General features: G+C 42.2%; 1 protein-coding gene across 1 annotated transcript; it reads left to right on the forward strand.

Annotated features, from left to right (window-relative positions):
• The first annotated feature begins 9,862 nt into the window (after nt 1-9,862).
• LOC123485483 (zinc finger protein 850-like) lies at nt 9,863-12,878 on the forward strand. The gene is made up of 3 exons (XM_045216435.1): nt 9,863-10,345; nt 10,841-10,971; nt 11,171-12,878. Exons 1-3 carry the CDS (start codon nt 10,063-10,065, stop codon nt 12,266-12,268), a joined length of 1,512 nt encoding a protein of 503 aa, XP_045072370.1. The 5' UTR covers nt 9,863-10,062; the 3' UTR covers nt 12,269-12,878.
• Nucleotides 12,879-24,302: the final 11,424 nt, after the last annotated feature.

A 24,302-nucleotide genomic window follows, 5' to 3' on the forward strand; every position in this document is an offset into this window, starting at 1 on the left:
ATTTCTGATCCCCAGCAACATGGGCACCCCCACAGCTTTTTCCACCGAAACTACACACTCCTTTATCTCATGCCCTCCTGCGCACTTTCACATCTTGGAATAATGGAATAAATGGTTTCCATGTGTTTGATGCCATTCCATTCACTCCAGCCATTATTATGAGCCGTCCTCCCCTCAGCAGCCTCCTGTGGCGCTGTTCTTTGAATTACGGTACTGCTTATTACATTACACATCAAATCTCCTATGATCAGTATATTTCAAGCTGAGAGCAGACTTGTTTAGAAAGAACAGTGTTAGCAAGAATAGAGTAGAAAATTACTTTATTCTATCTACATCACCTCAGTAAGGTAAATATTCAACTGTCCTTGTTCTAGCCTAGGTTTACTGTCTCTGGGCAATTCAACGGTAACGGAATTACGCTGAGACTCAGACTTTTCACTTTACAATTGTATGCCAAACAAAAACCATTTTTTTAGTTTAAAAAATTTAAAAGTTTAACAAATCATACAACTCTATGCACAAGGCCTACTTTTAACAAGTTACACTGAACATTTGACAAAAAAACACATTTACTGGAAGACCTGTGCAGATGCAAAGTTTGGTAACAGAATTTCCGTAAAACCTCCCTAAACGTTTTGTGACCACGTTTTCCAAAAACTCTTAAATATCTGCTCTGAATTAAGATTCAAAGATGTCTGCAGAAAGAATGGGGTGTCAGCTATGTCATTTTTATTGTTATTTTTATTTAACCTTTATTTATACAGGTTTTGCTCATTGAGATCAAATCTATTTTTAAAGAGAAACCTGGTCCACCAGCAGCAGGGGGAACAAAGTTTCAGACAAAACTACTTACATACACTAACACAAAATTTAACAAAACTATAGACACACATACAGTACAACAATTACATATTATGTAAAGAAACATGAATGTCATAACTAAAAAACAGCTGTCCTAAAGACAATTACACTCTTCTATGATATTTTCTTCGATCAAGTGTTTAAACTCCACCAACGTGACTAGATCATCACATTTTTAAATGTTTAGGAGAGAATTCCAGGACCACGGAGCTAAGTAACTAAAACTATTTCTACCATGCCCTGTTCTAATTATTGGTACTGTTAAAAGCAAATGAGAATGGGACCGTCATTTATATTTATTTACTGACACCTTGAGTTAGAATTTTGTTATTTTGGTTATTGAACTACAGTAATTTAAGTGGATTTACATCCGGTAACATAATTACATCATGGGCCCCTGATCTGTAATACACAAAAATGCATAATTATGGATATGAATTTCATTTTCTTCATGGTGATGTCTCCTAAATTAGGTGCACAAAGGTATAAATATGCAATATCTTCCTTTGCATATTTGGGTATTATTCTTCACACTGGCTATTATTTGAATGGAGTGGCTGCGGTTCCGGATTTTCTGGAACCCGATTTGCCATGGCTATTAATACGAAGATTTCTGCGCATGTGCAGGATTTTTTTTTTTTTACGCATCTACTGCCCACGTAGCTTCTGCTCAGTGCTCCCACTGCCGCTTCCCGCTCATTGATATGGAGGGGGAAACTTCATGTTGCAGGCCACACGGAAGATATGGTCGACATGTTCGAACTATGCATTCCATGCCTCAAGCGCAATTTCATGTTCTTTTTTCATGTTGTAGCCTACACAAAAGACAAACTTTGTCTGTTGTAACAGTATATTTAAGTAAGCATATCAAAACACAAGCAAGACACATACAGGCAGTCAAAATAGAGATACATCTCTCATTATCATTGGCTAGTTATTTCTTCAGAAACTCTCGCTACGATATAGCCGACAAACGATGTAAGGAATAATAGCACACCGGGCGATGCAAAACGAACTTGCTCATTGTCAGACTGGTTACCGGTCAGGATACACATACTCGGGCTGCCTAGAAAGTTCGTCTGCCCAGATTGGTGGAACAGCTAAAGTCTACAAGCCCCTTGGATTTATTGTGTTTCAAAGTGGAATTAAAATAGATTTAATTGCAATTTTCCCCCAACAATCTACACAAAATACTCTGTCAAAGTGGAAGAATAGTCTTTAAAAAATGTTTAAATGTTTTTAAAGAAAGGACTGTCCAGCCAGCAACCCAGTTGATTGGTGTTTCTTCTGACGATAGACACAAGGAAGCACATTAGATGTGCAGGACAACAGTATGTTGATGGCTGTAGATCAGTGTTGCCAACTTAGCGACTTTGTCGCTATATTTAGTGAGTTTTCAGACCCCTCTAGGGACAAATTTTTTAAAAAGCGACTAGCGACAAATCTAGCGACTTTTTCTGGTGTTATTGGAGACTCTGACGTGAAAGCACGTATCTTTCTTACTCTTCTCAATGAGCAGCGGGTGCTTTCACAGGCGGCCCAGTCCTCGCGCCGCAGTCCCTCCCAGCTGCAGTCAGAGCAGGAGATGTTCACCTCTCCGCGTCCAGACTGCAAATGAATCGCACATGCGGGAAGCCGCCGCTGGCTGATCCCGCCCTGGCTTACATTCAGGGCGGGATGTAAATGTAGGGTGTTTTTTACTCACTTTTTGTCTCTCCCACGAAGTTATTCCTCTCTCCTACAGAGTCCATCACATATACATGCACATGGCCAATTGTGCAAATTAGGTGATGATGTCATTTAGCACTTCTAGCCACTTTTAGGTCAGCCAATACCTACTTTCCTTACTGAGGAGTTGGCAACACTGCTGTAGATTCGTGATTCGTTTCTTGTATGTCTATCAGACTGAGTATTTTGTAATCAAATATCATAACAATGACAAAAATAGTACAAAATACTATAAATGTAAGTACCTGACAATAGACACAAGGAAGCACATTAGATGTGGAGGACAACAGTATGTTGATGGCTGTAGATTTGCGATTTGTCTGTTAGCATGGAAATAACTGAATTAGCAGGGCGCTAATGCGACAATTACAATTAGAGCATACTAGCTAACTCACACTTACTTACAGCAATAACATACAAAAGCACATCCCTCATTAAAATGCAAATCAATTTATAACATATTTGACATGCGTTTTTCTGGATTTTTTTGTTGTTATTCTGTCTCTCACTGTTCAAATAAACCTACCATTAAAATTAGACTGATAAAATGTATAGCAGACGCTCTTATCCATGTCTTTGTCAGTGGGCAAACGTACAAAATCAGCAGGGGATCAAATACTTTTTTCCCTCACTGTATCTATTATATATATATATATATATATATATATATATATATATATATATATACACACACACATACATCAGGACATGTACATAATGAACTCATACACATTGTAGATATGAAAATAGAATACAGTATTTCAGAACATGACCTACCGCTTTCTCCACCTATCTGCAAGCATGACCAATGGCATAACACCTTATTGATATGTGAATTCAACCAACCAATAGGAATACCTAAACATCAAATACATATTTCTGTAGTGTCAAGTGGAAACATAACTAACCCTGTTACACCGGCCACTCAGTAACATTCACTGTCTTCTTGGTAAGCAACTCCAGTGTAGATTTGGCCTTGTGTTTTAGGTCATTATCCTACTGAAAGGTGAATTCATCTCCCAATGTCTGGTGGAAAGCAGACTGAACCAGGTTTTCCTCTATGATTTTGCCTGTGCTTAGCTCCATTCTTTCTTTTTTATCCTGAAAAACATCCCAGTCCTTAACGATTATAAGCATACCCATAACATGATGCAGCCACCACTCTACTTGAAAATACTTCAGTGCCTTGTTGTACAGTTTTCCTTCTTTTCACTCTGTCAATTAGGTTAGTATTGTGGAGTAACTACAATGTTGTTAATCCATCCTCAGTTCTCATATCACAGCCATTAAACTCTAACTGTTTTAATGTCACAATTGGCCGCATGGTAAAATCCCTGAGCGGTTTCCTTCCTCTCCGGCAAGTTAGGAACGATGCCTGTATCTTTTTAGTGACTGGGTGTATTGATACACCATCCAAAGTGTAATTAATAACTTTACCATGCTAAAAAGGATATTCAAAGTCTGCTTTTTTTTACCCATCTACCAATAGGTGCACTTCTTTGCAAAGCATTGGAAAACCTCCCTAGTCTTTGTAGTTGAATCTGTGTTTGAAATTCACAGCTCGACTGAGGGACCATACAGATAATTGTATGTGTGGGGTACAGAGATAAGGTAGTCATTCAAAAATAATGTTAAACACTATTATTCCACACAGAGTGAGTCCAAATCTAAAATCTAAATCTAATCCATGCAACTAATTATGTGACTTGTTTAGCATATTTTTACTCCTGAACGAATTTAGGCTTGCCATAACAAAAGGGGTGGAATAATGTACTTATTGACTTAAGACATTTCAGCTTTTCATTTTTAATTAATTTGTAAACATTTCGAAAAACATAATTCCACTTTGCCATTATGGGGTATTGTGTGTAGGCCAGTGACGAAAAATCTAAATGTAATCCATTTTAAATTAAGGCTGTAACACAACAACATTTGGAAAAAGGTGTGTGAATATTTTCTGAAGGCACTGTATACACACACACACACTCACACTACAGCGACACCCATTCACTATATACACACACACACACATACAGTGCCTTCGGGAAGTATTCAGACCCCTTGAATTTTTCAACATTTAGTTACTTTACAGCCTTATTCTAAAATGGATTTTTTTTTAAATATCCTCAGCAATCTACATACAATACCCCATAAGGACAACGCAAACACAGGTTTGTAGACATTTTTGCAAATTTATTCAAAATAAACCACAAAAATACCTTATTTACATAAGTATTTAGACCCTTCGCTATGAGGCTCGAAATTGAGATCAGGTGCATCCTGTTTCCATTGATCATCCTTGAGATGTTTCTACAACTTGATTGGAGTCCACCAGTGGTAAATTAAATTGATTGGACATGATTTGGAAAGGCACACACCTGTCTATATAAGGTCCCACAGTTGACAGTGCATGTCAGAGCAAAAACCAAGCCATGAGGTCGAAGGAATTGTCCGTAGAGCTCCAAGACAGGATTGTGTCGAGGCACAGAGCTGGGGAAGGGTACCAAAAAATGTCTGCAGCATTGAAGGTCCCCAAGAACACAGTGGCCTCCATCATTCTTAAATGAAAAAGGTTTTGAACCACCAAGACTCTTCCTAGAGCTGGCCGCCCGGCCAAACTGAGCAATCGGGGGAGAAGGGCCTTGGTAAGGCAGGTGACCAATAACCTGATGGTCACTCTGACAGAGCTCTAGAGTTCCTCTGTGGAGATAGGAGAACCTTCCAGAAGGACAATCATCCCATAGGGAGGTGCACAATTGGCCCAGCATCGTCCGGGTTAGGCCGGGGTAGGCCGTCATTGTAAATAATAATTTATTCTTAACTGACTTGCCTAGTTAAATAAAATAAAAAAATATATCTCTGCAGCACTCCACCAATGAGGCCTTTATGGTAGAGTGGCCAGATGGAAGCCACTCCTCAGTAAATGTCAAGAGCTGAGGTTAATGTGGTGCGGGAGTCAGGCGCAGGACACCGAAGCTTAGTCCAACAAAGTTTACTAGTGCAAACCCAAGCACAATACAATGAACGGCCTCAACAATAAACAGAGGCGAGCGATTACGCAGACTGTGCGTAAACTATAAAACAATAAACAGAGAAAACACGCAGCACTAACGGACAGGCGAATAACAACACACAAACTAACCAACACCAAACAGGCAACTTATAGGACACATAATTAGACACAAACGGACACAGGTGCAACAGACAGACAAAAGCAATCAAACATCGAAACATTCAACGGTGGCAGCTAGTACTCCGGGGACGACGAACGCCGAAGCCTGCCCGAACAAGGAGGAGGAGCAGCCTCGGCAGAATCCGTGACAGTAAAAGGCACATGACAGCTCACTTGGAGTTTGCCAAAAGGCACCTAAAGACTCTCAGACCATGAGAAAGAAGATTCTCTGGTCTGATGAAACCAAGGTTGAACTCTTTGGCCTGAATGCCAAGCGTCACGTCTGGAGGAAACCTGCCACCATCCCTACGATCAAGCATGGTGGCAGCATCATGCTGTGGGGATGTTTTTCAGTGGCAGGGACTGGGAGATTAGTCAGGATCGAGGCAAAGATGAACGCAGCAAAGTACAGAGAGATCCTTGATGAAAACCTGCTCCAGAGCGCTCAGGACCTCAGACTGGGGCGAAGGTTTTGCTTCCAACAGGACAATGACCCTAAGCACACAGCCAAGAATGGGAGAAACTCCCCAAATACAGGTGTGCCAAGCTTGTAGCGTCATACCCAAGACAACTCAAGGCTGTAATCGCTGCCAAAGGTGTTTCAAAAAAGTACTGAGTAAAGGGTCTGAATACTTATGTAAATGTGATATTTCCATTTTTATTTTATTTATAAATTAGCAAAAATTTATACACATCAGTTTTTGCTTTGTCATCATGGGGTATTGTGTGTAGATTGATGAGGGGAAAAAAACAATTAAATCAATTCTAAAATAAGGCTGTAACGTAACAAAATGTGGAAAAAGTCAAGGCGCCTGAATACTTTCCAAAGGCACTGTACTTGCACATATACACTGACACATTATATGCTGCGGCTACTCTGTTTTTTATTCTTACTCTTCTTATTATTATCTATTCTGATGCCTAGTCACTTTACCCTGCCTTTATGTACAGTACCAGTCAAAAGTTTGGACACACCTACTCATTCAAGGGTTTGTCTTTATTTTTGTAAACTATTTTCTACATTGTAGAATAATGGTGAAGAGACATCAAAACTATGAAATAACACATATGGAATCATGTAGTAACCAAAAAAGTGTTAAACAAATCAAAATATATTTTAGATTCTTCAAAGTAGCCACCCTTTGCCTTGATGACAACTTTGCACACACTTGGCATTCTCTCAACCAGCTTCATGACGAATGCTTTTCCAACAGTCTTGAAGGAGTTCCCACATATGCTGAGCACTTGCTGGCTGCTTTTCCTTCATTTTGCGGTCTAACTCATACCAAACCATCTCAATTGGGTTGAGGTCAGGTGATTGTGGAGGCCAGGTCATCTGATGCAGCACTCCATCACTCTCCTTGGTAAAATAGCCCTTACACAGCCTGGAGGTGTGTTTTTGGTCATTGTCCTGTTGAAAAACAAATGATAGTCCCACTAAGCGCAAACCAGATGGGATGGCGTATCACTGCAGAATGCTGTGGTAGCCATGCTGGTTATGTGTGCCTTGAATTCTAAATAAATCACTGACAGTGTCACCAGCAAAGCACCCCACACCATCACACCTCCTCCTCCATGCTTCACGGTGGGGACCACACATGTGGAGATAATCCGTTCACCTACTCTGCGTCTCACAAAGACACGGTGGTTGGAACCAAAAATCTCAAATTTGGACTCATCAGATCAAAAAGACAGATTTCCACCAGTCTAATGTCCATTGCTCGGGTTTCTTGGCCCAAGCAAGTCTCTTCTTCTTATTGGTGTCCTTTAGTAGTGGTTTCTTTGCAGCAATTATACCATGAAGGCCTGATTCATGCAGTCTCCTCTGAACAGTTGATGTTGAGATGTGTCTGTTATTTGAACTCTGTGAATTTCTGAGGCTGGTAACTATAATGAACTTATCCTCTGCAGCAGAGGTAACTCTGGGACTTCCTTTCCTGTGGTGGTCCTCATGAGAGCCAGTTTCATCATAGCGCTTGATGGTTCTTGTGACTGCACTTGAAGAAACTTTCAAAGTTCTTGAAATGCTCCGGATTGACTGACCTTCATGTCTTAAAGTAATGATGGACTGTCTTTTCGCTTTGCTTATTTAAGCTGTTCTTGCCACAATATGGACTTGGTCTTTTACCAAAGAGGGCTATCTTCTGTATACCACACCCCTACCTTGTCACAACACAACTGATTGGCTCAAACGCATTAAGAAGGAAAGAAATTCCACAAATTAACAAGGCACACCTGTTAATTGAAATGCATTCCAGGTGACTACCTAATGAAGATGGTTGAGAGAATGCCAAGAGTGTGCAAAGCTGTCATCAAGGCAAAAGGTGGCTACTTTAAAGAATCTCAAATATATTTTGATTTGTTTGACACTTTTTTGGTTACTACATGATTCCATATGTGTTATTTCATAGTTTTGATGTCTTCACTATTATTCTACAATGTAGAAAATAGTACAAATAAAGAAAAACCCTTGAATGAGTAGGTGTGTCCAAACTTTTGACTGGTACTGTACATATCTCAAATCAAATACACAGGTGTAGACTTTACAGTGAAATGTTTACTTACGAGCCCATTTCCAACAATGCAGAGAAAAAAATACAAATATTTGCTCAATAAAAAATGAAATATTAACACAATAAAAACAATAATGAGGTTATATACAAGGATTACCAGTACAGAGCCAATGTGCAGGGGTACGAGGTAGTTGAGGTAATTGAGGTAATACAGTATGTACATGTGGGTAGGGATAAAAGTGACTAGGCAATCAGGATATATAATAAACAGAGTACCAGCAGCGTATGTGAAGTATGAAAATGTGTGTGTGGCGTCAACATGCATGTGTGTGTTTTGTGTGTGTGTGAGCTTGCCATGCAGTAGCAATGTGAACAGTCTATGACTTGGGTGGCTGGAGTCTTTGACACTTTTTAGGGCCTTCCTCTGACACGGCCTGGTATAGAGGTCCTGGATGGCAGGGTTCGGCCCCAGTGATGTATTGGGCCGTATGCACTACCCTCTGTAACGCCTTGCGGTCGGATGCCGAGCAGTTGCCATACCAAGCGGTGATGCAGCCAGTCAATATGTTCACAATGGTGTAGCTGTAGAACCTTTTGAGGATCTGAGGGCCCATGCCAAATCTTTTCAGCCTCCTGAGGGGGAAGAGGCGTTGTCGTGCCCTCTTCACAACTGTGTTGGTGTGATTGGACCATGATAGGTCCTTAGTGATGTGGACACCGAGGAACTTGAAGCTCTCAACCCACTCCACTCCAGCGCCGTCGATGTGAATGGGGGTGTGTTCACACCTCCATTTCCTGTAGTCCACGATAAACTATTTTGTCTTGCCCATGTTGGTTTTTGTCCAATTGCCACATATTTCCCTCAAATACATTGTACCCCTGCACATTGATCTGGTACTGGTTCTCCCTGTTATAGCTTAATTCTTGTGTATTTTATTCCTCTTGTGTTACTATTTTTATCAAAAAGAATGTGACTGCATCGTTGGGAAGGGCTCGTAAGCAAGCATTTCGCGGTAAAGTCTACACCAGTTGTATTCGGCGCATGTGACAAAGAAAATTTGATTTGATTTAGAAGGACGACGGTGTTGCAATTGTGGTGGGGATCATGATCCCGAGTTCCTGGAGTGCCCTGTAAGGGTGAAGGAGATGTCAAAAGTTAGAGCGGTCAATCAAATCTCCTATGCGATTTAAAGAGGTGAGAAAACAAGTGAGACTTGCTAAGATATGGTAGTGGATGCACCACAGCCTGTAGTAAATGTTTGCTGCCAGTCAAAAGATACCGTGCGTTAAAAAGGTGGATTTTGTGGCGTTCATTGCCACAGTTATAAACTGTACGGCTCAAGTGTCAAAGAAACTGGACATTATTGTGGCTAAGGCAGAAAAGTAGTTTGGACCTCTAATCATCTTGAGCCTGTGTAGGGATCAGATCTGTTTAATTTTTAACATAACAGTAGTTTGATTTATTTTTATTGGGGGGGGTAGTTTGTATGAATATATCCTGTTTCCATCCCACACAGTAGGTGGCGACATGCACACTAAATTGTGTGAAAGCCAATGTACCATAGAAGAAGTAGTAGTAGTAAACGGATGTCACCGTTGACCAAGAACAATTTTCACGTTAGCGTTTTTAGTGTTGTTATTTAGACATTTATTAACACCATGGAACTTAAAATATGACAAATTGAACTGCACAGCATCACATACTTACCCCAGGTAGTCGTTAATTCGTGTTGGAGACAGGGCTTGGTTGATAGATGTTTTCTAGCTAGGTGGTAACGTTAGCTAACAATGGCCAATTGTGTGGTTTTTCACACTCAAATAGCCTCCATAATGGAGGTGCTAGCTAATGCAGCCGTGGCAGAGATCTGTAAACTCGTAGACGACGACTATGCAGTGTTCCGTTTGGAAATTTCTCAAAGCCAGAAAGAAAACAGGGGATTGCGGAGGAAACTACAGCTACTGGAACTGAAGGTGGCACGGGAGCGCGCAGAGAGGACAACGCGAGAGCGCGTCCTCGCCAGTCGTCCAGGTAGTTTCAAGATCCTCGACCGATACAGAGGAATGGCAAGAGGTAAATTTTTCAGAAGCCCTCTGCACATGTGTAACCACATTGGGTTAACACTTCGTCCGTTTTTGGATAGTATGAAATAATTCCCATGATTACTTAGCTATCTTGCACAAAGACACTATCATATTCTTACCAGATTCTTGATGTACTGCATTTCCTATGATTTACTCATTGAAAACAATATGATGCAAATCAAATCAACTGTTGTCACATGCACCGAATACAACAGGTGTAGACTTTACCGTGAAATGCTTACATATGAGCCCTTTCCCAACAATGCAGAGTTAAAAAGTAAATAGTAACACAATAATATAACAATAACGAGGTTATATATGCATGGAACATATCAATCGATCTATGAATAGAATATCAAAAAGTTATGCAAAGTGTTACCTTACATTCTTGACAATTCTAGACATTGTCAATGGTGTATAATATACAGTTGAGCATTGACAGTAGCTAACCTAACCACCTATTTTCCCCCAATCACTCTCTCAGGTGAAGGACATCTCACTGGAGGACACAGGAGCTTTGTGAAGACAGCGGGACACAATAAATGGAGAGATAACCAACCAATCACTGTTGATGAGGGGAGTGGAACCTCAACACAGCATGTTATCGTGATAGAGGTTAGTGTAGTAGTGTTGCATAAAATATTACAGTTACTTTGTAAATCAAATGTGGCTGGTTTATTTCAGAAAGGCTCCCCCTCAGCTATTCACTTGATTACATCGTAATTTATCTTCCATAGGGGAGCTTGCAAGGAAGTCTCACGTCATTCTTAACCAATTCAACTCATGAACCGGTAATAACCTCTCTTCTTGTCAGTCTGCAGATGCAGAGGCTGCTGGTCCTGGGGTCAAGCTGGAGAGGTCTGAAGGAGAGGAGGACCCACGGCACAGCGGAGACATCCAGACTGCAGCACCCCATGTAGCCACGGAGGACCCCACCTCCGCCCCAGTGCCGCCCAGGACCCGACCCAGTATCACGGAGGTCACTGGAACGCCGAACGCCGTCCTCAAGTCAGAGATAGACACGGATACATTAACTGCAACACACAGGCTCTTACACACAGGATCTGACCACGGATCAGACCCAGAGAGATTTGGGCTGGGGCCACTGGGCTGTCCTCCTTCTCCCGGCTCAGAGTACTTACCGGTATTTCACCAGAGCCAGAGGACGGTTCATTCCCGTGGAGATGGTGATGGTGAGGCGTTAGACACTGGCGGTGATGTTCCGTCTTGTTCTTACTCTACAGAGATGGACCCTGGCAACATGCCCTTGGGTTTAGAGACACAGACTGATCTGTCTAGAGGGGACTGGAACCAGTACAGTAGTAGTGTATACTCTGAAGGGTGCCTAGATAAGAAAGGGGAGGTTATAGTCGTAGATGAAGTGACTGTGAAAGTGGAGGGCGACTCTCCTCTGACCTTGAATGCAGATGAGACTCACTTCAGAGAAGGACACTCACAAGGCAGAGATTTCTTAGATTATAGGGAAAGCTTAGAGACAAACCCAAATGTCGCGATACACTCCCCTTTACACACGCTCAAGGATCTCGACCCAGTGTCCAAGTCGATGGGGCCTTCCGATCAGATATTGAACTCAAAGGACCAAAGGGCCAAGGCTCGTGGAGGGGGAGCAACATCAGGCAAAGGTAAAGAGAAACGGTTTCTCTGCATGTTCTGTAACAAAGGCTTCAGCTGTCTCCAGAAGGTGGAGATCCACCAGAGGGTCCACACAGGGGTGAAACCCTTCAGCTGTACCCAGTGTCATATGTGCTTCGCTGAGGCTGGCAACCTGAAGAGGCACCAGAGGGTCCACACAGGGGAAAAACCCTTCAGCTGTACCCAGTGTCATATGCGCTTCTCCCACTCGTCCAGCCTGAAGAGGCACCAGAGGATCCACACAGGGGAGAAATATTGAAGCTGCCCCGAGTGTGAGAAGAGGTTCTCCCATCAGAACTAGCTGAAGATGCACCTGAAGGTCCACACGTGAGAAAGGCTGTTCACCTGTACGCAATGTGGGAAGAGGTTCTCAGAGAGGAGCTACCTCAGAATACACCAGCAGAAAAAACATTCCACTAAATAGCTTCTGACCTTCAGCTCAAACCCTGCATTAAAGACAATATATTATTTTTCATTATTGTCAGCAGAAAAGGTCCACAGATGCATTTGGAATAACGAGAGTAACAGATTTCAATATTGAATATTCCTGGGTAGAATATTGCATCCAGACATTTTGTGATATATAAGCCTAAAAAGTCTGTTACATATTGTGTTGGTACTGTGCAGGATATATGATGTTCATTACTTCCATTCAACTACTTCTTTTCCCAAAGACAATTTTAACGAGAAAATGTATGCAGTTTATAAAGTTTAGGGCTGTCCCCGACCGAGTCGTCTGATCTTTCGACCAATCGCTTGGTCTAAATTTTAAAAGTGTATTTTTCCATATATGGTTTTAATAAAATTAACTGTATGCACTGAGATTGTCTGATGCTTTAAAGGGGTATTGCACCCGCTGATTTGGCCTCGTTTTTTGGCTTGCTCCTCAAGAAATGCTGTCGGCCATGACAGAAGCCAAACGCGAGTTGGCTTGGGGGTGTGGTTTGATGTGGTTGTTTCTTTGGTGTGTCCTTGCCACCACCAAGACACACCCATCTGTCAGAACCTTGCCCGCAGCTATTTCCTCCTCTCAATCACAACAAACAAACCTGCAGGTTGAGCTCAATAATTACAGGCAGATATAGAGAAGCTTGAATAGATCAGTAGGCTAAAGAGTAAAATGAGAAGAATGTAATTGCAAAATGTATGTTGATATTCTAAACTAAGTTTTTTGATAACTTTCAAATGTAGTAACAGGTCCATGTAGAATAAACAACCCTTTACATAATACCATAGAAGCAATGTTCTGTTAATATAACAATGTGAACCTTTCATATTTTATTGTCATTCCCAGCCAATACAGATACTCTGCCTATCGGCATTTGTCTGGTGGTATTAGGGCTACCTTGGCAAACATGTCAGTGGTCATACCTTCCTGTGTGGTGTCCTGTATACAACAGGAGTTCCCTGATCCTGGTGCAGAATACAAAGGGTTTCTCCCTCCCCATATTGACTGATACCATTTAATTCAATAAAAAAAGACAATCCAACTAAAAGTTGTGTCTAGTAACACGTTATGCCGAGTGCCAGGCTCTCTCCATTCATCAGTATCAAGCCCGTCTGTCAGTCATCACATCATCTTGGAAGTCTCCATGTGCTGGCTCCATACATGTTTCTATGAACACATACATACATAGTCACTGTTCTATTACCAATGGCAGTTAGGAGGATAGATAATATCTGACATACAAAAAAGTATGTTCTCCCTATCGACGACCGTTGGTGAGCAGGCAAGAGGTGAGGCTGGAGGTGAGGTCTTTTCCAGAGCCCAATTGATGGGCATAGCAGCATAGATCAGCTCCTGGCCCCTCATCAAAGATACTGGTGGGTCACACACACAGAACACTGATTACATTATCAATGATTACATTATCAATGGTGGTTATGAATAGCCTAGTCCTGGTGGAACCAACCTGATCGCTGCGTTCACCTGTCTATTTCACTTCAGATATCATAAAATGTGAAATAGAATGGTGAACACAGCAATCAGGCTGGTTCCACCAGGCTAGGTTATACCCTGGACATTATATACGTCTATGAAGTAGAAAATAATAATGTTCGTTTACATAAATTATGTTTCACAATTGGGTTATTTGTACAGATGATGAGCCTGTGAAAGCTGTTGCCGTCGACAGTGAAGGTTGCTGGCCGGATACTTGCCAACATGCTAGCTATATTTTAAAAACTTGTCAAACTACTTCACTTCACTGCCTGTTTATTGATTAATTGATGACTGAAAAAGTTGGTGACAACTTGATTAAGCTTATGAATATGTAAAACTTAAAGGTACTTGTGGGTCTCAGCAACTTGAACCAGCACTGAAATGTAAGCAGTGAGGTTAATTTATTCTCCCTCTCTGCTCTTTTCCTCAGGTTTATTCACATCCCTAACACTCAGAAAGATGTAAAGAATTTGGGAACCTCCAAGCCACCAGGAAAATCATCGTCATCATCATTAGATTAGATTAGAGGTTAGATAGAAATAAATCCACACGTTATTCTCTATCATGCAGAATTCTAGCTAAACTTGTAACTTGGGAAGCTCATTCAATAATACAGACGTGGGTGATTTCTGTCCCAGGGGACTGAACTGTGTACAAGTTTTTGTTCAATTTAGACCACAATTATTTGAATGAGGTGTTAGTGAAGTGCTGGAACAAAAACCTTTACACTCCTGTGTAAAGAACCTATGGCTGTCGTGACTTCAATTGCCTAAATACAGTTACCATTTTCTTTTGTTAATCTATGCAGGTTAGTCATATGATTTCCAGGAGCCTGGTAGAGATGGTATAACCATACTCCAAGGCAGGACATTTCCCTGCATCTAGGTTGAGGCCTGCCTACCAGCAGGAACATGGAGCACTCCATGTCAGTAAGTCATGCATATAAACTCAGCAAAAAAAGAAACGTCCCTATTTCAGGACCCTGTCTTTCAAAGATAATTCGGAAAAATCCAAATAACTTCACAGATCTTCATCGTAAAGGGTTTAAACACTGTTTCCCATGCTTGTTCAATGAACCATAAACAATTAATGAACTTGCAACTGTGGAACGGTCGTTAAGACACTAACAGCTTACAGACGGTAGGCAATTAAGGTCATTATGAAAATGTAGGACACTAAAGAGGCCTTTCTACTGACTCTGAAAAACACCAAAATAAAGATGCCCAGGGTCCCTGCTCATCTGCGTGAACGTGCCTTAGGCATGCTGCAAGGAGGCATGAGGACTGCAGATGTGGCCAGGGCAATAAATTGCAATGTCCGTACTGTGAGACGCCTAAGACAGCGCTACAGGGAGACAGAATGGACAGCTGAACGTCCTCGTAGTGTTACAACACCTGCACAGGATCGGTACATCAGAACATCACACCTGCGGGACAGGTACAGGATGACAACAACAACTGCCCGAGTTACACCAGGAACGCACAATCCCTTCATCAGTGCTCAGGACTGTCCGCAATAGGCTGAAAGAGGCTGTACTGAGGGCTTGTAGGCCTGTTGTAAGGCAGGTCCTCACCAGACATCACTGGCAACAATGTCGCCTATGGGCACAAACCCACCGTCGCTGGACCAGACAGGACTGGCAAAAAGTGGTTTTGTCTCACCAGGGGTGATGGCCGGATTCGCGTTGATCATCGAAGGAATGAGCGTTACACCCAGGCCTGTACTCTGGAGCGGGATCGATTTGGAGGTAGAGGGTCCGTCATGGTCTGGGGTGGTGTGTCACAGCATCATCGGACTGAGCTTGTTGTCATTGCAGGCAATCTCAACGCTGTGCGTTACAGGGAAGACATCCTCCTCCCTCATGTGGTACCCTTCCTGCAGGCTCATCCTGACATGACCCTCCAGCATGACAATGCCACCAGCCATACTGCTCGTTCTGTGCGTGATTTCCTGCAAGACAGGAATGTCAGTGTTCTGCCATGGCCAACGAAGAGCCCGGATCTCAATCCTATTGAGCACGTCTGGGACCTGTTGGATCGGAGGGTGAGGGCTAGGGCCATTCCCCCCAGAAATGTCCGGGAACTTGCAGGTGTCTTGGTGGAAGAGTGGGGTAACATCTCACAGCAAGAACTGGCAAATTTGGTGCAGTCCATGAGGAGGAGATGCACTGCAGTACTTAATGCAGCTGGTGGCCACACCAGATACTGACTGTTACTTTTGATTTTGAGCCCTCCTTTGTTCAGGGATACATTATTCCATTTCTGTTAGTCACATGTCTGTGAAACTTGTTCAGTTTATGTCTCAGTTGTTGAATCTCGTTATGTTCATACAAATATTTACACATGTTAAGTTTGCTGAAAATAAACGCAGTTGACAGTGAGAGGACGTTTCTTTTTTTTTGCTGAGTTTATACACAGTATCAGTCAAAAGTTTGGACACACCTACTCATTCAAGGGTTTTTCTTTATTTTTACTATTTTCTACATTGTAGAATAATAGTGAAGACATCAAAACTATTAAATAACACATATGGAATCATGTAGTAACCAAAAAAGTGTTAAACAAATATATTTTATATTTGCGATTCTTCAAAGTAGCCACCCTTTGCCTTGATGACAGCTTTGCACACTCTGTCATCCCCCTATTCCCAGGTGAGTCTGCTGGGAACTCTAGAGTAGCACATCAAAAAACCTGCCACCATGTTGTCAGCTATCAGCAGACAGTTCCCTGAGGAAGGATGCAACTATCAAGGCTTTAAAATGGTCCAATTTGTGGGATGACCACGAAATGCAATAAACTTTTGTATAAACTACTCATGTTCATTTTTTAATAGGTTACAAAACCATAAGTGTTTCAGCCTGTTCTTCAAATTTTTACTAACTACTATGGTAACTTAAACATCTGACAACATGCAGACGTTCTCCATCAAGACAACACTTGGCGCTTCTGATTCCAAAAGGTCTCAAATCAATGCAACTCTCATATCCAGGGTGAATAAATTATTATTCATGTATAAAAGATATCACACAGGTGTGCCAACTAAAATATATATCCCAGACAAGCCTGAAGAATAGGACTGTTCAGACAGGCAGCCCAAGTCTGATCTTTTTTTCAACAATTGGTCTTTTGACCAATCAGATCAGCGCTGAAAAAGATCTGATGTGAAAAGATCTGGGATTGGTCAAAAGACCAATTAGTGGAAAAAATATCAGAATTGGGCTGCCTGTAAACGCAGCCAGGGACAAGTGAATATAAGTCTGTTCTTGTGTTCGTAGCAGTTTGTAAGAATTTGAGTGGTCACATACAGTACATGTTAAATGGCTACGAGACATAAGGAAACTCTTGCTGTAATCAAAGGGAAGGTACCGCTGAAGGCCCCAGTATTCAGTCAGGTAGCTTGAAGCATTTGTCACCATCCAGGCCCTTGTCACAGCATGCAGAGGCCTGATACGGAGATGACAATAAATACATGATTTACCTTTCATCACCAAAGCCGTGTTAGCATTTACTGCACATGTTGCTGAACAATCCAACCATTTTGTTAGTGTCATTGATATAAATACAATTCAAATACAATATCCGGTTCATAAGCATTGACTGTAATACCTCTCGGGTCCTGTGGTGGTCTGGCAGCATGCTGCTTTCTAGTGATCTTACTCCTGCTCCACCTGAAATGCAATAACAAAAACATGAAAAACAATAAGCCTAGTCAGTCAGTAAGTTGGCTAATTAAACACTCATGTGATGTGCACACCAGCCAAATGATACCAATACAGCCTGGTAGTCTATTTGCAGTGAAATTGGGTGGGGCATTTTTCTTGGCAACTTTTTCTGTCACCAATTAATCAATAAACAGGCAGTGGAATGAAGTAGTTTGACAAGTGTTCAAAAGTAACAAGTCTTTAAAATATATAGTTTTTATTTTCACGCCTTTCAATGGCACCCTTTTCTTGAGAGCAAAACAATTCACAATTCTTGCCCCCATTCGTTAAACACGGAGCGCCTGCTCCCTCTGACCAGCAGAAACGCAAACAATTATCACTAGACCACTTCTGGTTACCCTCACCGATTTCACAGCACCCAAATCTATTTTCACCCACCCTGAAACCACAAATGGATCAGCCAAAAGGCAAGGGTCCACTTTTTCCCAAAACTTCACTCCTACTGTCACAGACTCATCTTTATCCTGAGCCTCGGTACAAACCTCGGCCTCCGAGAACTTCACCACACCTTCCACCTCTTTGCCCTCATTCACTTCCATTTCTCCTCCTGTCTTCAACTCACTCTGTTTACACTTTCTACCATTCTTCGTTAACAAACCATCTCCCATTTTCCCGCCATTTTTAACTGACTCAAGCTCACCCTCTTCCTCCCACTCTCTCCTAGACCTCCTCTGCCTCTCTTTTCCCTTCCATTCCTCCTCCGTATTATTCCAAGTACAGTTGAAGTCGGAAGTTTACATACACTTAGGCTGGAGTCATTACAACTTGTTTTTCAACCACTTTCTTGTTAATAAACTATAGTTTTGGCAAGTTGGTTAGGACATCTACTTTGTGCATGACACAAGTCATTTTTCCAACAATTGTTTACAGACAGATTATTTCACTCATAATTTATTGTATCACAATTCCAGTGGGTCAGAAGTTTACATACACTAAGTTGACTGTGCCTTTAAACAGCTTGGAAAATTCTGGCTTTATAAGCTTCTGATAGGCTAATTGACATAATTTGAGTCAATTGGAGGTGTACCTGTGGATGTATTTCAAGGCCTACCTTCAAACTCAGTGCCTCTTTGCTTGACATCATGGGAAAATCAAAAGAAATCAGCCAAGACCTCAGGAAAAGAATTGTAGACCTCCACAAGTCTGGTTCATTCTTGGGAGCAATTTCCAAACGCCTGAAGGTACCACGTTCATCTGTACAAACAATAGTACGCAAGTATAAACACCATGGAACCACGCAGCCGTCATACCGCTCAGGAAGGAGACGTGTTCTGTCTCCTAGAGATGAATGTACTTTGGTGCGAAAAGTGCAAATCAATCCTAGAAAAATAGCAAAGGACCTTGTGAAGATTCTGGAGGAAACGGGTAAAAAAGTATCTATATCCACAGTAAAACGAGTCCTATATCGACATAATCTGAAAGGCCGCTCAGCAAGTTAGAAGCCACTGCTCCAAAACCGCCATAAAAAAGCCAGACTATGGTTTGCAACTGCACATGGGGACAAAGACCATACTTTTTGGAGAAATGTCCTCTGGTCTGATGAAACAAAAATAGAACTGTTTGGCCATAATGACCATTGTTATGTTTGGAGGAAAAAGGGGTATGCTTGCAAGCCAAAGAACACCATCCCAACCGTGAAGCACAGGGGTGGCAGCATCATGCTGTAGGGGTACTTTGCTGCAGGAGGGACTGGTGCACTTCACAAAATAGATGGCATCATGAGGAAGGAAAATTATGTGGATATATTGAAGCAACATCTCAAGACATCAGTCAGGAAGTTAAAGCTTGGTCACAAATTGGTCTTCCAAATGGACAATGACCCCAAGCATACTTCCAAAGTTGTGGCAAAGTGGCTTAAGGACAACAAAGTCAAGGTATTGGAGTGGCCATCACAAAGCCCTGACCTCAATCCTATAGAACATTTGTGGGCAGAACTGAAAAAGCGTGTTAGAGCAAGGAGGCCTACAAACCTGACTCAGTTACACCAGCTCTGTCAGGAGGAATGGGCCAAAATTCACACAATTTATTGTGGGAAGCTTGTGGAAGGCTACCTGAAACGTTTGACCCAAGTTAAACAATTTAAAGGCAATGCTACCAAATACTAATTGAGTGTATGTAAACTTCTGACCCACTGGGAATGTGATGAAAGAAATAAAAGCTGAAATAAATCATTCTCTCTAGTATTATTCTGACATTTCACATTCTTAAAATAAAGTGGTGATCCTAACTGACCTAAAACAGGGAATTTTTACTAGGATTAAATGTCAGGAATTGTGAAAAACAGAGTTTAAATGTATTTGGCTAAGGTGTATGTAAACTTCCGACTTCAACTGTTTAACTCTCCTTATGATAGTACTGCCATTTACATTTTAGTCATTTAGCAGATGCTCTTATCCAGAGCGACTTACAGTTAGTGAGTGCATACATTATTTAAAAAAAAAAAATTCATACTGGCCCCCCGTGAGAATCGAACCCACAACCCCGACGTTGCAAACGCCATGCTCTACCAACTGAGCTACATCCACTTCTCCTGCATACATTTAGTTCTTGCCTTTTCTAGGGACAACATTTCTCCTCTAACTCCCCCTACTCTTCCAATTTTCCCCACGTCCAATACGATAAATTGTACTGATTTCTTCATTATGTAGAAGTCAGACATGTTTGTTTTCATGTGACGCGCATCCATGAGGCCCAATCAATCCATCGTCGACCTTAGTCCCAGCTCCCACCTGGTTTTATTTACTTCATCCTCTCTTGTTCATGTGGGTAGCTACTTCCTGAGATTTGATTGATGGAACAATCCAGCCAATGGTTCGGCGGCTGTGGTATTGGCAAAGGGAACTGATTGGTCAGGAGTAAAAGGTCCTGCCCCCAGAGCTGCGCAAATCAAATATTTACTTGCAAATCTCTTTTCTACAAATTTACAGAACTTTCTACAAGTTTACAAATCTCTTGGTAACGTGACAACAGTGACAGAACTCAGACCGCGCAGATTCAAAATCTGCAAGTGTATTTTTGATTCACAGCAGAATATTCATATTTATAAAAGGATTTGTAATCATTCTGAAAATAAATTATGCTTGCAAATCTTATTGAACGTGTTCAAATTTGAGTTTGAGACATGATACAAGCTTGCAAAATTAAATTACACATTTGCAAATTGTACTTGCAACCACGAAATTCAAAATGCAAACACACGTAGTTCTGTCATCATTATAATTGAGTGCACTAAGACCGCACTCAATGAACTGTATACGGCCATAAGCAAACAGGAAAACGCTCATCCAGAGGCGGCGCTCCTAGTGGCCGGGGACTTTAATGCAGGGAAACTTAAATCCGTTTTACCTCTTTTCTACCAGCATGCTAAATGTGCAACCAGAGGGGAAAAAACTCTAGACCACCTTTACTCCACACACAGAGACGCGTACAAAGCTCTCCCTCGCCCTCCATTTGGAAAATCTGACCATAATTCTATCCTCCTGATTCCTGATTACAAGCAAAAACTAAATCAGGAAGCACCAGTGACTCGGTCAATAAAAAAAAGGTCAGATGAAGCAGATCCTAAACTACAGGACTGTTTTGCTAGCACAGACTGGAATATGTTCCGGGATTCTTCCGATGGCATTGAGGAGTACACCACATCAGTCACTGGCTTCATCAATAAGTGCATCGATGACGTCGTCCCCACAGTGACTGTACGTACATACCCCAACCAGAAGCCATGGATTACAGGCAACATCCGCACTGAGCTAAAGGGTAGAGCTGCTGCTTTCAAGGAGCGGGACTCTAACCCGGAAGCTTATAAGAAATCCCGCTATGCCCTCCAACGAACCATCAACCAGGCAAAGTGTCAATACAGGACTAAGATCGAATCGTACTACACCGGCTCCGACGCTCGTTGGATGTGGCAGGGCTTGCAAACTATTACAGACTACAAAGGGAAGCACAGCCGCGAGCTGCCCAGTGACACGAGCCTACAAGACAAGCTAAATTACTTATATGCTTGTTTCGAGGCAAGTAACACTGAAACATACATGAGAGCATCAGCTGTTCTGGATGACTGTGTGATCACGCTCTCCGTAGCTGATGTAAGTAAGACCTTTAAACAGGTCAACATTCACAAGGCCGCGGAGCCAGACAGATTACCAGGACGTGTACTCTGAGCATGCGCTGACCAACTGGCAAGTGTCTTCACTGACATTTTCAACCTCTCCCTGTCTGAGTCTGTAATACCAACATGTTTCAAGCAGACCACCATAGTCCCTGTGCCCAAGAACACTAAGGTAACCTGGCTAAATGACTACCGACCCGTAGCACTCACGTCTGTAGCCATGAAGTGCTTTGAAAGGCTGGTCATGGCTCACACAACACCATTATCCCAGAAACCCTAGACCCACTCCAATTTGCATATCGCCCCAACAGATCCACAGATGATGCAATCACTATTGTGCTCCACACTGCCCTTTCACACCTGGACAAAAGGAACACCTATGTGAGAATACTATTCATTGACTACAGCTCAGCGTTCAACACCATAGTGCCCTCAAAGCTCATCACTAAGCTAAGGACCCTGGGACTAAACACCTCCCTCTGCAACTGGATCCTGGACTTCCTGACGGGTCACCCCCAGGTGGTAAGGGTAGGTAACAACACATCCGCCACGCTGATCCTCAACACGGGGGCCCCTCAGGGGTGTGTGCTCAGTCCCCTCCTGTACTCCCTGTTCACTCGTGACTGCATGGCCAGGCACGACTCCAACACCATCATTAAGTTTGCCGATGACACAACAGTGGTAGGCCTGATAACCGACAACAACAAGACAGCCTATAGGGAGGAGGCCAGAGACCTGGCCGTGCGGTGCCAGGACAACAACCTCTCCCTCAACGTGATCAAGACAAAGGAGATGATTGTGGACTACAGGAAAAAGAAGAGGGCCCGAGCACGCCCCCATTCTCATCGACGGGGCTGTAGTGGAGCAGGTTGAGAGCTTCAAGTTCCTTGGTGTCCACATCACCAACAAACTAACATGGTCCAAGCACACCAAGACAGTCGTGAAGAGGGCACGACAAAGCCTATTCCCCCTAAGGAGACTGAAACTATTTGGCATGGGTCCTCAGATCCTCAGAAGGTTCTACAACTGCACCATCGAGAGCATCCTGACTGGTTGCATCACTGCCTGGTATGGTAACTGCTCGGCCTCTGACTACAAGGCACTACAGAGAGTACTGCGTACGGCCCAGTACATCACTGGGGCCAAGCTTCCTGCCATCCAGGACCTCTATACCAGACGGTGTCAGAGGAAGGCCCTAAAAATGGTCAAAGACTCCAGCCACCCTAGTCATAGACTGTTCTCTCTGCTACCGCACGGCAAGCGGTACCGGAGCGCCAAGTCTAGGTCCAAGAGGCTTCTAAACAGCTTCTACCCCCAAGCCATAAGACTCCTGAACATCTAATAAAATGGCTACCCAGACTATTTGCATTGCCCCCTCACACCCCTCTTTTACGCTGCTGCTACTCTCTGTTTATTATCTATGCATAGTCACTTTAATAACTCTACCTACATGCACATATTACCCCAATTACCTCGACTAACCGGTGCCCCCGCACATTGACTCGGTACCAGTACCCCATGTATATAGCCTCGCTATTGTTATTTTTACTGCTGCTCTTTAATTATTTGTTACTTTTATTTCATATTATTTTATATTGTATTTTTTTGTGATTTTTTTTTGGTACTCTTTCTTAAAACTGCATTGTTGGTTAAGGGCTTGTAAGTAAGCATTTCACTATAAGGTCTACCAAAACCTTTTGTATTCGGCGCATGTGACAAATAATATTTGATTTGATAATCCCATACACATGGCTGTAGCAAACATTGCCACTCAATAATTAACTTACTCAGCCACACAAGTCAAACACTTAAAGTTGGCTGTATTTATACTGATGTACGTCACCATGTCACTGTGTTCATCAATGCAACAACTGACCAAAACATGCTCAAATCAAGTCCCTCTTAAAGTCCTCCTCTAGTCTCCTTTCCACCTCAGTTAACACCTGATTTACTTAACAAAAGTCATCTCAATAAGTGGCCTTTCCTCTTTTGTTCTCTATTGCTCCTCTATTGTTTCTCAAGCAAGGGGGAGGCTAATGACATCACATTTTACCATCAGGCCAACTATTGAGCAGTTGTGTCTAAAAAACACTATTTTGCTCAAAACATATGTTTTACCCTTTAGTGTGTGTGTACTTTATTTATACTTGGGACATAGTTTTTCAACAGGAAAAGTTCAAAAATCGCTGGGGTACATCGTAACTGTTCTGTTATGAAAAACCCCAGCACTCAAAAGCTTATCTATCATCTTTGGTATGGGATCTTTACAAACAGTCCTTGACCTCAAGCTGTTTACATTAAATGGCATGAAGGCTTCAGGTCTTGTGATGACTGGGTTGAAATGTTAAACATGAACTAAAGTGCACCTGTACTTGATATTCCAGAATGCCTGGTCTCTATAAACTGGGTCAGAGTGTACAACATTTTAATGTCTGTTTAAGAGGGTAATTAACCCATTGTTAACTTGTAATTTGAAACAGGATTGTAAATACCTGTTTTTAGAGAGACAATAAACCTCG

This window comes from Coregonus clupeaformis, unplaced genomic scaffold, assembly GCF_020615455.1.
Source record: "Coregonus clupeaformis isolate EN_2021a unplaced genomic scaffold, ASM2061545v1 scaf0710, whole genome shotgun sequence".
Lineage (NCBI taxonomy): Eukaryota > Metazoa > Chordata > Actinopteri > Salmoniformes > Salmonidae > Coregonus > Coregonus clupeaformis.